The sequence below is a fragment of the Pan paniscus genome, chromosome 20 (assembly GCF_029289425.2).
Source record: "Pan paniscus chromosome 20, NHGRI_mPanPan1-v2.0_pri, whole genome shotgun sequence".
Lineage (NCBI taxonomy): Eukaryota > Metazoa > Chordata > Mammalia > Primates > Hominidae > Pan > Pan paniscus.
This window is the reverse complement of record NC_073269.2, coordinates 49,800,958-49,815,516: the sequence shown is the minus strand read 5'-3', so window position 1 is coordinate 49,815,516 and position 14,559 is coordinate 49,800,958. Positions and strand designations below refer to the sequence as shown.

At 48.3% G+C, this 14,559-nt stretch overlaps 1 protein-coding gene across 5 annotated transcripts in view; it reads left to right on the top strand.

Annotated features, from left to right (window-relative positions):
• PLAUR (plasminogen activator, urokinase receptor) overlaps positions 1-14,015 on the top strand; it is a 28,540-nt gene extending 14,525 nt beyond the window's left edge. For 2 of the 5 annotated variants that reach the window (XM_003817579.6, XM_034944591.3), the window contains exons 4-7: positions 294-455; positions 1,398-1,532; positions 4,051-4,197; positions 7,269-7,836. In XM_003817579.6, the coding sequence (XP_003817627.1) occupies positions 294-455; positions 1,398-1,532; positions 4,051-4,197; positions 7,269-7,522 (698 nt within the window). In that variant the 3' untranslated portion in view covers positions 7,523-7,836. The other 3 variants (XM_003817581.5, XM_034944592.3, XM_003817580.6) reach the window with 3 other exon arrangements.
• The last annotated feature ends 544 nt before the right edge of the window (positions 14,016-14,559 follow it).

Genomic DNA, 14,559 nt, shown 5'->3' with positions numbered 1-14,559 from the left:
ATGTATCTAGGGCCATGTGGAGATGCTGCACTGGGGTGAGTAGGGGGTGACAAGAATGGAAACCCAGAGGCTAGGGAGGTAGCTGGAGTTGAAGGAGGTCTGAGCTGGACTGGTCCATGGGGCTGGAAAGGAGGGGGTGGATTCTAGAAAGATTCAGCAGGCAGAATAGGCAGGGCTCAATGACTGACTGCAGGGTAGGATAAGGAGGAATTGATTTCGAGTGAGTCCTTGCAGAGCTGGGGCTCCAGGACTGTCCCCATGGAGTCTCACTCCCCTCCCCCTCTTCCAAACAGGCCGGGCTGTCACCTATTCCCGAAGCCGTTACCTCGAATGCATTTCCTGTGGCTCATCAGACATGAGCTGTGAGAGGGGCCGGCACCAGAGCCTGCAGTGCCGCAACCCTGAAGAACAGTGCCTGGATGTGGTGACCCACTGGATCCAGGAAGGTGAAGAAGGTGAGCCCCAACCTGCTGGCAACTCCTCCTCCCTGCTCTGCTCCTCCCTAAGACTGCACTTAACAAACAACCCCAAAGTAACAGGGATGTCAGCAAGGGACTAAGTTCTCTCATACACAAGAGGTCCAGTGATAGGAAGTCCAGGGCCACAAGGACAGGTCCAGGGCCACAAGGACAGGTCCAGAGTCACCAGGAACCCAGATGCCTTCTCATTTCTTTTTTTTTTTTTTTTTTTTTTTTTTTTTTTTTTTTTTTTTTTTGAGACAGAGTCTTGCTCTCTGTCACCCAGGCTGGAGTGCAATGGCGTGATCTTGGCTGGCTGCAACCTCCGCCTCCCAGGTTCAAGTGATTCTCCTGCCTCAGCCTCCTGAATAGCTGGGATTACAGGTGTGCATCACCACGCCTTGCTAATTTTTGTATTTTTAGTAGAGATGGGGGTTTCACCATGTTGGTCAGGCTGGTCTCGAACTCCTGACCTTGTGATCCACCCGCCTCAACCTCCCAAAGTGCTGGGATTACAAGCATGAGCCACCACGCCCGGCCACCCTCTTGTTTCTTACACATTACTTCCATTCTCAAAATGCCTCATAGTCTAAAATGGCTGCCAGAGCTCCGGGTCTCACATCTAAGTTCCAGGAAGGAGGAAGAAGGAAAGAAGGGACAAAAAAGGGGGCACTCCTCCTTTTGTAAGGGTTCTCCTTTCTGGAAGTCCCATAAAGCACTTCTATTTATATCACATTAGTCCGAACTTCATCACATGACTACCTGGAGAGGCTGGAATATGTAGTTTTCGACAAGATCTATGACTGTTCTAGATAAAATGAGGGTCTTATGATGAAGGGTGAAGTAGAGAATGGTTGAATGCCTGCTATTTCGGGCAAATCCCATCTTAGTCCCTCATTCACAATCTGACATCTGACCTCTGTCCCCTGGCCCCCATAGGGCGTCCAAAGGATGACCGCCACCTCCGTGGCTGTGGCTACCTTCCCGGCTGCCCGGGCTCCAATGGTTTCCACAACAACGACACCTTCCACTTCCTGAAATGCTGCAACACCACCAAATGCAACGAGGGCCCAAGTAAGGAACGGGAGACACAGGCAAGGCCTGGGGTCGGGCAGGGGCATGCACTCAGGCAGACAGCTGCGCAGTCACTCTCTGGCAATCGACTCCTCTCTGGGCCTCTGTTTGCTTTTCTGAAAAATGGGAGTATCAGGCCTTTTTTTTTTTTTTTTTTTTTTGAGACGGAGTCTCACTCTGTTGCCCAGGCTGGAGTGCAATGGCGTGATCTCCGCTCACTGCAACCTTCGCCTCACGAGTTCAAGCGATTCTCCTGCTTCAGCCTCCTGAGTAGCTGGGATTACAGGTGCCCACCATCACCCCTGGCTAATTTTTCTATTTTTAGTAGAGATGGGGGTTTCACCATGTTGGCCAGGCTGGTCTTGAACTCCTGGGCTTGGCCTCCCAAAGTGTTAGGATTACAGGCATGAGCCACCATGCACCACCAATTTTTTATTTTTTAATGTAAATCAGATCATGTCACCCTCCTTTCTCAGGCACTTCAATGACTTCCCCTTCCTCTTAGAATAAGATCCAAAGACCTTATTCTGTTGGCCTATGTAATCTGGCACCTGTCTGCCTCACAGTCTTTGTTTAGATTCGTTTTTGGGGTTTTGTGTTTTCTTTAGACATAGGGTCTTGCTCTGCCGCCCAGGCTGGGGTGCAGTGGCACAATCACGGCTCACTGCCACCTCAAACTCCTGGGCTCCAGTGATCCTCCCACCTCAGCTTCCCAAGTAGCTGGGACTACAGATGCGCATCATTGCACCCAGCTACATTTTTTTTTTTTTCTGAGATGGAGTCTTGCGCTGTTGCCCAGGCTGGAGTGCAGTGGCGCGATCTTGGCTCACTGCAAGCTCCGCCTGCCAGGTTCACGCCATTCTCCTGCCTCAGCCTCCCGAGTGGCTGGGACTACAGGCACCCACCACCATGCCTGGCTAATTTTTGTATTTTTAGTAGAGACAGGGTTTCACTGTGTTAGCCAGGATGACCTCGATCTCCTGACCTCATGATCCGCCTGACTCAGCCTCCTAAAGTGCTGGGATTACAGGCGTGAGCCACCACGCCCGGCCGCACCCAGCTAAATTTTTAAAACTTTTGTACAGATGGGGTCTCACTATGTTGCCGGGGCTGGTATCAAACTCCCAGGCTCAAGCAATCCTTCTGCCTTGACCTCCCAAAGTGCTGGGATTACAGGCATGAGCCGCTGCGCCTGGCCTTCATTTAGTTTCTTTCTTTCTTCCTTTCTTTCTTTTTTGAGATGGAGTCTCGCTCTGTCAGCCAGGCTGGAGTGCAGTGGCGTGATCTTGGCTCACTGCAACCTCCGCCTCCCAGGTTCAAGCGATTCTCCTGCCTCGGCCTCCCAAAGTGCTGGGATTACAGGCATGAGCCGCTGTGCTGACGTTCATTTGGTTTCTATAATCACCAAAGCCCATCTGGTCTCATGGCCCTTGCACATGAATATCCTCCCTTAGAACACATCTTCCCCAAGAGTTCACCCTGCTGGCAACTTCTCATCCATTAGGCCTCAGCTTTAATGTATCATCTTCAGGGATGCTTTCACTGTCCCTCCCCTCCAGTGTAATCTAGATCCCTGTCTCTATTACCCAGCACTGTCAACAGATAGAAATGTTCTGTCCTGTCCAGTATTACAGCCACCACTGTATGTGGTCAGTGAGCACTTGAAATGTGAACTGAATTTTAAGATTCGATTTAATATTAATTTATTTAAATGTAAATAACCACATGTGGCCAGTGGCTACCAGATTGGGTAGTGTAGCTCTAAATTGTAAATTCTGGCTGGGCACAGTGGCTCACACCTGTAATCCCAGCACTTTTGGAGGCGGAGGCGGGAGGGTCGCCTGAGGCCAGGAGTTTGAGACAAGCCTAGGCAACATAGCAAGACCCCGTCTCAAAAAAATTTTTTTAGTAATAATAATAGTAATAACTTGTAAGTTCTGGCCAGGTACAGTGGCTCACACCTGTACTCCGAGAACATTGGGAGGCTGAGGCAGGCAGATTGCTTGATTCCAGGAGTTTGAGACCAGCCTGAGTAATGTGTCAAAACCCCATCTCTACAAAAAACAGAAAAATTGGCTAGGCATGGTGGTGCACACCTGTAGTCCCAGCTACTCAGGAGGCTGATGTGGAAGAATCACTTGAGCCGGGGTGGTCGAGACTGCAGTGAGCTACAATTGCGCCGCTGCACTCCAGCCTGGGCAACAAACTGAGACCCTGTATCAAAAATAAATAAATAAGTTGTAACTTCTGTGAGAGCAAGGACAGTTTCATCTTACATAGTTTTACCCAGCACCCAGCACGGTGCCTGGCCAGAAATGGGACTCATGGGGAGTTGAAAGTTGGGGTTTCTCTCAAGCCCTCGAAAACCATCCCCCTCCAAATGCCATTCAGATGCCTGACCACAAGGTGGCTCCATGACATCTCTGGCTCGGAGTGGAAGTCCTGGGGAGGTCATTCAAGGAAGTGGAGATCCAAGCACTAATTTTCTTGGTCTCTGTGTCTCTGGTCTTCTCCTAAGTCCTGGAGCTTGAAAATCTGCCGCAGAATGGCCGCCAGTGTTACAGCTGCAAGGGGAACAGCACCCATGGATGCTCCTCTGAAGAGACTTTCCTCATTGACTGCCGAGGCCCCATGAATCAATGTCTGGTAGCCACCGGCACTCACGGTGAGGCCCTCTCCGAGGCTGGGAGGGAACACTTATTGGGGGTGGAGAGTTCCGCAAGAGATTGACTTCCAGTTAAGCTGGAGTTAACCGTGGTGGGTCTCCCTGTGGAAAAGGTGGGATTTCCTTCAGGTGGGTGAATATTATTGTAAGGAATTAGGACTTGTCCATCAGGATGTGGACAGTTTTGCCATGGAAAAGTGGAATTCCGGCTGGGTGCGGTGGCTGAAGCCTGTACTCTCAGCACTTTGGGAGGCTGAGGCCGGAGGATCTCTTGAGGCCAGGAGTTTGAGACCAGCCTGGGCAACATAGCAAGACCCCCATCTCTACAAAAAGAAAAATGGAATTCTTTGGTGGATTTCTCGTGGGTTGTGGGGATTTGCTGAAGACATCTTGGGCTTTCATCCTGTGGTGTCCTGGAAAGGTCTCTGTATTCCAGTGGTTCTCAAACTTTTTGGTCTCAACTTCATGCTTTTAAAAATTATTTTTGGCCAGGTGTGGTGGCTCACGCCTGTAATTGCAACACCTTGGGAGGGCGAGGAGGAGAACCACTTGAGGTCAGGAGTATGAGAGCAGCCTGGCCACCATGGTGAAACCCTGTCTCTACAAAAAATTACAAAAATTAGCTGGGTGTGGTGGCGTGCACCTATAACCCCAGCTACTCAGGGGGCTGAGGCACGAGAATCACTTGAACCCAGGAGGAGGAGGTTGCAGTGAGTGGGGATCACCCCACTGCACTCCAGCCTGGATGACAGAGGGAGACTTTGTCTCAAAAAAAAAAAAAACTGTTTACTGTTTATATCAGTGATTTCTATAGATAAATGCCACATTAAAATTAAAACTGAGAACCAGGAGTGGTGGCTCACGCCTGTAATCCTAGCACTTTGGGAGGCCGAGGTGGGTAGATCACCTGAGGTCGGGAGTTCAAGACCAGCCTGACCAACATGGTGAAACCCCATCTCTACTAAAAATACAAATTAGTCGGGCATGGTGGCACATGCCTATAATCCCAGCTACTCGGGAGGCTGAGGCAGGAGAATCACTTGAACCTGGGAGGCAGAGGTTGCGGTGAGCCAAGATTGTGCCATTGCACTCCAGCCTGGGCAACAAGAATGAAACTCCGTCCCAAAAAATAAAATAAAATAAAATAAAATTAAAATTAAAACTGAGAAATCTTTTTTTTTTTTTTTGAAATGGAGTCTTGCTCTGTCGCCAGGCTAGAGTGCAGTGGCATGGTCTCAGCTCACTGCAACCTCCCCCTCCTGGGTTCAAGCAATCCTCCTGCCTCAGCTTCCTGCATAGCTGGGATTACAGGCATGAGCCACCATGCCCAGCTTATTTTTGTAATTTTAGTAGAGACGGGGTTTCACCATGTTGGCCAGGATGGTCTCGATCTCCTGACCTCATGATCTGTCTGCCTTGGCCTCCCAAAGTGCTGGGATTACAGATGTGAGCCACCGTGCCCAGCCAAAACTGAGAAATCTTTAAAGGTTTATTTATGAATTCATCTTATAACAATAAAAACTCATTACACATTAAGATAAATAACATTTTAATGAAAAATAAGTATAGTTCCCAAAGAAAAAATGTAATGATAGCCAGGCATGGTGGCTCATGCCTATAATCCCAATACTTTGGGAGGCCAAGGTGGGCGGGTCACTTAAGCCTAGGGATTTGAGACCAGCCTGGGCAACATAGCAAGATCCTGTCTCTACAGAAAATACAAAAGTTAGCTGGGCATGGTGGTGCATGCCTGTAGTCCCAGCTGCTTGGGAGGCTGAGGTGGGAGGGTCACTTGAGCCTGGGAGGTGGAGGTTGCAGTGAACGGAGATTGCACCACTGCACTGCAGCCTGGGCAACAGAGCGAGACCCTGTCTTAAAAAAACAAACAAAGAAACAACAACAAAAAACCAGCCAGGTGCGGTGGCTCACGCCTGTAATACCAGCACTTTGGGAGGCCAAGGCAGGCAGATCACAAGGTCAGGAGTTCGAGACCAGCCTGGCCAATATGGTGAAACCCCCGTCTCTACTAGAAATACAAAAATTAGCTGGGCATGGTGGTCGCGCCTGTAGTCCCAGCTACTTGGGAGGCTGAGGCAGAAGAATTGCTTGAACCCGGGAGGCAGAGGTTGCAGTGAGCCGAGATCGTGCCACTGCACTCCAGCCTGGGTGACAGAGTGAGACTCCATCTCAAAAAAAAAAAAAAAAAAAAGCGTAATGAGAAAACTGGCATTATTTTGCTGTGTTGCACATCTCTTTAATGTCCAGCTTAATAGAAGACAGCTGGGTCCTCATGGAAGCTTCTGCTTTCAGTCTGTTGCAATATCACATGTCCTGGAGTTTTTGGAAAAGCCCATTGTACACTTATGAGAGTGAAAAAGCCATGTGAAATCACAGATCTCCTGAAAGGGTCTCTGGGGTCCCTGAGCCACACTTTAAGAACCGCTGCTCACTTCCTTTCTTTCTTTTTTTTTTCTTTCCTTTTCTTTCTCTGTCTCTCTTTCCCTTTCTTTCTTTCTTCCTTCCTTCCTCCCTTCCTCCCTTCCTTCCTTCTTTCCCTTCTCCTTCCTTCCTTCCTCCCTCCCTCTTTCTTTTCTTTCCCTTCTTCCCTTCCTCCCTTCCTTCTTCTCTCCCTCCCTCCCTCCCTTCCTTCCTTTCTTTCTTTTTGTTTGTTTTTTGAAACAGGGTCTCACTCTGTTACCCAGGCTGGAGTGCAGTGGCGTGATCATAACTCACCACAGCCTCCATCTCCTGAGCTCAAGTGATCCTCTCATCTCAGCCTCCCAAGTAGCTGGGACTACAGCTTTTTTTTTCTTTTTTATGTTTGTAGAAACAGAGTTTTGCTATGTTGTCCAGGCTGGTCTGGAACTCCTGGGCTCAAGCTATCCTCTCTCCTTGGCTTCCCAAGGTGTTGAGATTACAGGCATGAGCCACCACACCTGGCCCTGAGAACTGCTGCTTTCTCTAGGTGGTAGTGAAGGTGGCACCCACTGCAAGGTGGCAGGTCACCTACTGGAGAATTCCAGTCCTGGGCCCAGGAGCTGGAAGTCTCACTCCGTCTTCTCTTTCCTCAGAACCGAAAAACCAAAGCTATATGGTAAGAGGCTGTGCAACCGCCTCAATGTGCCAACATGCCCACCTGGGTGACGCCTTCAGCATGAACCACATTGATGTCTCCTGCTGTACTAAAAGTGGCTGTAACCACCCAGACCTGGATGTCCAGTACCGTAGCGGGGCTGCTCCTCAGCCTGGCCCTGCCCATCTCAGCCTCACCATCACCCTGCTAATGACCGCCAGACTGTGGGGAGGCACTCTCCTCTGGACCTAAACCTGAAATCCCCCTCTCTGCCCTGGCTGGATCCGGGGGACCCCTTTGCCCTTCCCTCGGCTCCCAGCCCTACAGACTTGCTGTGTGACCTCAGGCCAGTGTGCCGACCTCTCTGGGCCTCAGTTTTCCCAGCTATGAAAACAGCTATCTCACAAAGTTGTGTGAAGCAGAAGAGAAAAGCTGGAGGAAGGCCGTGGGCCAATGGGAGAGCTCTTGTTATTATTAATATTGTTGCCACTGTTGTGTTGTTGTTATTAATTAATATTCATATTATTTATTTTATACTTACATAAAGATTTTGTACCAGTGGACAAGGCCAGGTATGCCCTTCTTTGTAGTGTCTATCTTTGGGAGGATAAATGGTGGGGGACACCTTTTCACAGGCTCCTGGAATCAGGGGTCATGTTTGAGACCCCTGCCTAGGTTGGAAGTCCTCCTGGGGGCTGCCTCCACATCTATTTCTGGACTCCAAATGCTGACAGAGCAGGAGCACTGCCATCTTGAACAAACACCACCATTCTTAGTTCCTCTTGATTAAAAATCGGCTAAATCCGGACGTGGTGGCGGGTGCCTGTAGTCCCAGCTATTCGGGAGGCTGAGACAGGAGAATGGCGTGAATCCGGGAGGCGGAGCTTGCAGTGAGCCGAGATTGCACCACTGCACTCCAGCCTGGGCAATAGAGCAAGACTCTGTCTCAAAAAAAAATCGGCTAAATCCAGCCCCAAAACATCAGCCTAATGGCTACCATCAGCATAATCAGAAACATTCCAACCCTAAGATAAACCCCTCTCTGACCAGAAACATGCCAACCCCCAGATAGCCTCCCTTCCGACCAGAAAATTTCCAACCCCACAATAAACTTTTCCTCACATGAAAACATTCCGAACCTAGATAAGCACCCCCTTCCAAAACTCTTAAATATCCTTAGTCTGTTAAAAAAAAAAAAAAAAGGGCTCTCTAACCTAACTCAGCCAAAAGCCCCCCTCAGGTTGGTTTTCTCTAAAATAAACCTGTCCTTCACCGTCAAGCCACATTTCATGTTTCTTTCCTTTTTCTTTTTCTTTTCTTTTCTTTTCTTTTTTTGAGATGCAGTTTCACTCTTGTTGCCCAGGCTGGAGTGCAATGACACAATCTCAGCTCACCACAACCTCCACCTCCTAGTTCAAGGGATTCTCCTGCCTCAGCCTCCCAAGTAGCTGGGATTACAGGCATGCACCACCACACCCGGCTAATTTTGTATTTTTAGTAGAGACAGGGTTTCTCCATGTTGGTCAGGCTGGTCTCAAACTCCCAACCTCAGGTGATCTGCCCACCTTGGCCTCCCAAAGTGCTAGGATTACAGGCATGAGCCACCGTGCCTGGCCTCCTCTTTCTTTAATTCTTACAAATGCAAGCTTCCAGATCACACACTGAACGCTAACCTTCTAGTCTTCTCCTAAACTTCAAAGGTTGCAACTATTTTGTTGTTCTAAGGAGACATCCCCACATTTCCCAGCATGCTTTGGGAAAGGAGACGGATAGAAGATAACCTGATGGCCAGAACTCCCTGCATGCACTGCAGTGAGGAATAAGGACAGGAGTGCACTTCCCCTGATGTGCTGGGGACCGGGGATAAAGGCTGGGCTCTATTTCCCGGGATGCCTCAGGACTGTCAGAAAAAGAGACAGAACTACCATTTCAATGGCACTCTAGGAGCACAATATTGAAAAATTCATGTTCTTCTCATCATTTGCTAAGGCAACCCATGGAGACAAAAATTACATTCCCCATCAAATCTTGTGGCTAATGAAGAAAAAATAAGATATCTTCGGCTGGCTGTGGTGGTTCACGCCTGTAATCCCAGCACTTTGGGAGGCCGAGGTAGGCAGATCACTTGAGGCCAGGAGTTTGAGACCAGCCTGGCCAATTTGGCAAAACCCCGTCTCTACTAAAATTACAAAAATTAACCGGGTAAGGTGGTGGGTGCCTGTAACTCCAGCTACTCGGAAGGCTGAGGCAGGAGAATCGCTTGAACCCAGGAGGAGGAGGTTGTAGTGAGCCAAGATCACACCACTGTATGACACAGTGAGACTCTATCTCAAAAAAAAAAAAAAAAAAAAAAAAAGACATCTTCCATGGTATTTGGGGGCAGGTGAGGGACAAGGTTCTGTTTAGGGCTTTCTCTAATGACATATCACCACCTGTCACTGTGGTGGCTTAAAGAAGTGAGGTCTGTACTTCTGCCTCTTGAATATGAGTGACTCTGTGACTGCTTTGACCAGTAGAATGTGGTGGAAGTTTTGCTGTGCTATGTTCTGGAACCAAGCTTTAAGAAACTTTCATTTTTCACTTTCTGAATCTTAGAACGCTCACTCTGGGGAAGCTGGTTGCCATGTAAAAGTACTACTGCCCTGAGACCACCATGCTGTGAGGAAGCCCAAGCTACTCATGTATAAATGCCATGTGGAGATAGAGCCCCAGATGTTTCAGCCATCTCAGCCCAGGCACCAGACAAGTGGGTGAATAAGCCACCTTGGACATGTAGCCCCAGCAGATGTGATATAGAGAAGAAACAGGAAACTTGGCTATATTAGTTTCCTAGGGCTGCCTGTGATAAATTATTACAAACTTTATAAACTAACACATTGTGTGCCTATATCAAAATATCATGGAAGGACAGGCACAGTGGCTCACGCCTGTAATCCTAGCACTTTGGGAGGGTGAGAAAGGAAGATCTCTTGAGCTCAGGAGTTCAAGATCAGCCTGGGCAACACAGTGAGAACTCATCTCCACTAAAAATAAAAAAAAAATTGGCTGGATGTGGTGGGGCATGCCTGTGGTCCTAGTTACATGGGAGGCTGAGGCAGGAGGATCCCTTGAGGCCAGGAGGTCAAGGCTGCAGTGAGCCATGATCCCACCACTGTACTCCAGCCTCGGCAACAGAGCCAGACTCTGTCTCCAAAAAAAAAAAAAAAACAAAAAAAACCACTAAAACCCAAAACCATATTACATATGTCCTGTAAATATACACAACTATTATGTATTCATAATAATTAAAAATAAAAAATTTAAAACACACACACACAAATCTTACAAGCAAGGTGGCTTAAAACCACAGAAACTTGGCCGGGTTCGGTGGCTCATGTCTGTAATCCCAGCAATTCGGGAGGCTGAGGCGGGCGGATCACGAGGTCAGGAGATCGAGACCATCCTGGCTGACATGATGAAACCCCGTCACTATTAAAAATACAAAAAATTAACCGGGCGTGGTGGTGGGTGCCTGTAGTCCCAGCTACTCGGGAGGCTGAGGCAGGAGAACGGCGTGAACCCGGGAGGCCGAGCTTGCAGTGAGTCGAGATCATGCCACTGCACTCCAGCCTGGGCAACAGAGCGAGACTCCACTCAAAAAAAAAAACAAAACACACACACACACACACACACACACACACAGAAACTTAGGCCAGGTGTGGTGGCTTACACCTGTAATCCCAGCACTTTGGGAGGCCAAGGCAGGCATATCACTTGAGGCCAGGAATTTGAGACCAGCCTGGCCAACACAGTGAAACCCTGTCTCTACTAAAAGTACAAAAAAAAAAAAAAAAAAATAGCCGGCTGTGATGGCGCTCCTCTGTAATTGTAATCCCAGCTACTTGGGAGGCTGAGGCATAAGAATCACTTGAATCTGAGAAGCGGAGTTTGCAGTGAGCCGAGATTGAACCACTGCACTGCAGCCTGGGCAACAGAATGAGCCTCTGTCTAAAAAACAAACACACACACACACACACACACACACACACACACACACACACAAGAAACTTGTTCTCTCACAGTTCTGAATGCTAAATGTCCAAAACCAAGGTGTTGAAGTCTCAGGGGAAGAGCCACGCTTTTAAAGTGTCAGGGGAAGAGCCATGCTTTTAAAGTCTCCGGGGCTGACACCTGTAATCCCAGCACTTTGGGAGGCCGAGGCGGGTGGATCACCTGAGGTCAGGAGTTTGAGACCAGCCTGGCCAACAGGGTGAAATCCCATCTCTACTAAAAATGCAAAAACTAGCCAGGCATGGTGGCGGGTGCCTGTAATCTCAGTTACTCGGGAGGCTGAGGCAGGAGAATTGCTGGAACCTGGGAGGCAGAGGTTGCAGTGAGCCAAGATCGCGCCATTGCACTCCAGCTGAGGCTGACAGCAGTGAGACTCAGTCTCAAAAAAAAAAAAAAAGAAAAAAAAAGTCTCAGGGGAAGAACCCTTCCTTGCCTCTTCTTTGCTTCTGAGGGACTGCCAGCAATCTTTGCCATTCTTTGGCTTGTAGCTGCATCACTCTAATCCCTACCTCTGTCTTCCAATGTCCACCTTCCCTGGGACTGTGGCTATGTCTCCAAATATCTCTCCTTATAACCCCATGTCAATCATTGGATTTAGAGCCCACTCTAACTCAGCATGGAAACATTTAGTCTTTAATTCAACTAAATCTGCAAAGACTTTCTGGCCGGGCGCCATGGCTCACACCTATAATTCCAGCACTCTGGGAGGCCGAGGCGGATGAATTGCTTGAGGGTGGCAATTGGAGACCGCCTGGGCAACATGACAAAACCCCATCTCTACAAAAACTGCAACAATTAGCCGGGTGTGGTGGCGCTTGCCCGTAGTCCCAGTGACTCGGGAGACTGAGGTGGGAGGATCGCTTGAGCCTCGGAGGCAGAGGTTTCAGTGAGCTGAGATTGTGCAACTGAACTCCAGTCTGAGCGACAAAGTGAAACTGTCTCAAAACAAAAAACAAAAAACAAGAAAAAAACCCACCTTATTTCCAAATAAAGTCACATGCAAAGATACCAGGGGTTAGAAGTTAATCACATCTGGGCAGGATGCAGTGCCCCATGCCTGTAATCCCAGCACTTTGGGAGGCTGAGGTGGCAGATCATTTGAGGTCAGGAGTTCGAGACCAGCCTGGCCAACATGGTGAAACCCCGTCCCTACTGAAAATACAAAAATTAGCTGGGCATGGTGACACGTGCCTATAATCCCAGCTACTTGGGAGGCTGAGGCAGGAGAATCGCTTGAACCCAGGAGGTGAAGGTTACAGTGAGCCGAGATCATGCCACTGCACTCCAGCCTGGGTGACAGAGTGAGACTCAGTCTCGAGCAAACAAAAAAAAAACCAAAAAGTGAATTACATTTGCAAAGATTTTATTTCCAAATAAGGTCACATGTACAGATACCAGGGGCTAGAACTTCAACATATATTTTACTTGGAGGACACTATTCAAAACCCACAACACCAACCACCAGCTTTAGATATATGGCCCTTGATGCCCCTCCCCTCCATCTCCAGCTGTTCCAGCTAGTTCATTTTTGGCTCCAGTTCATCATGAAGCAGATACACACCAATCCTGCTCCAATTCCTGACTCACAGAATCATAAAATTAAAAGGTTGTTGTTTCACACCACTACGTTCTGGGGTATTTTGTTATTCAGCAATGGTTAAATGGAACAGTAATTTTTGTTTGTTTTTAGCTAACTTTCCCCATTATAATTGCCAGGGAGGGTAAGGCCGTTTATTTACTTGATAATTTATTCCTAGTGCCTGGAATATGGCAGGTGATGAAGAAAGAAAGGAGAGAAGGGACTGGGTGCAATGGCTCTTGCCTATAATCCCAGCACTTTGGGAGGCCAAGGCAGGAGAACTGCTTGAGCCCAGGAGTTCAGGACCAGCCTGGGCAACATAGCGAGAGACCCTGTCTCTACATAATAAAAAAAAAAAAAAAAAAAAAGAAAGAAAGAAAAGAAAAAAGGGAAGGAAGAAAAGACTGCATCTTCTATGGCAACTTACAACAAAAATTGGGCCAGAAGTATATCTCCCATGATGCCCTACAGCAGAGATGAGGCTAAAACGACATTTTCTGAGATGCTCTGTATTATAATTGAGGGTAATTTCACCTTTCCCATAATTCCCTACAACATATTGAGGCTAGGACTGCATTGCCTATGAAACTCTATGGCAGAGATTGAAGGTTAGGATTATATATCCCATGATGCCCTACAGTGGGGATCAGAGGATAGAAATACTTATTCCATGATGCCCTCCAGCAGATATTGAGGCTAGGGACAAATTTCTCACGTCCTATACCATAGCTTGTGATCAGGACCTGATTGTTAACGGCTCTGAAGTTTTTGTTCAGGAATCTTTGCTTGCAAGAAATAAAATCTGTTTGTGCTGACTTAAGCAAAAACGGTGTTATTGAAAGTTTAGAAACCAGGCAAGAGCTAGGTCTCCGAGTCTCACCAGGGACAGGCAACAATTGAAAAGCTGTGTGAAATAAAGGTTGTCTCTCTCTTGCAGAATCTTAATCACCCCAAATATGAATCTGGCCCCAGGGGTATCTGCCAGCCATCTTGCTACAGGAGGGGAGCCATGCATCCTTAGGACAGAGATTGACAGACCTCGCCAAAGCCAGCCATAGAAGGACTTTTTGTTATGTGTGAACCAGTTCTCTTTCTCTCAAACCAGTTGGGTTGCACTTGCTGTCACTTGCACTAAATCCCTAATGGACAGGGTACCCTGACGTAGGAGGGGGACAGGACCACTATTCTATTTATTATTATTATTATTATTTAGACTGAGTCGCTCTCTGTCACCCAGGCTGGAGTGCAGTGGCATGATCTTAGCTCACTGCAACCTCTGCCTCCCAAGTTCAGGGGATTCTCATGCCTCAGCCTTCCGACTAGCTGGGATTACAGGCACGTGCCACCACGCCTTGCTAATTTTTTTTTTTTTTTTTTTTGGTAAAGATGGGGTTTCACCATGTTGGCCGGTTGGCCAGGCTGGTCTCAAACTCCTGACCTCAAGTGATCGGCCCACCTTGGCCTCCCAAAGTGCTGGGATTACAGGTGTGAGCCAACGCGCCCGTCAAGACCACTACTCTTGTGATGTCTTCACATGGAATGGTGGGACTTAAGGATGACAGGTGAGAACCAAACCAACATCTCCCAAGGTTCCCCTTCAGCTGGAGCAGGAGACATCTGTCAGAGCACAGAGTGAGCGGGCCTATTGGCTCCTGTGGGA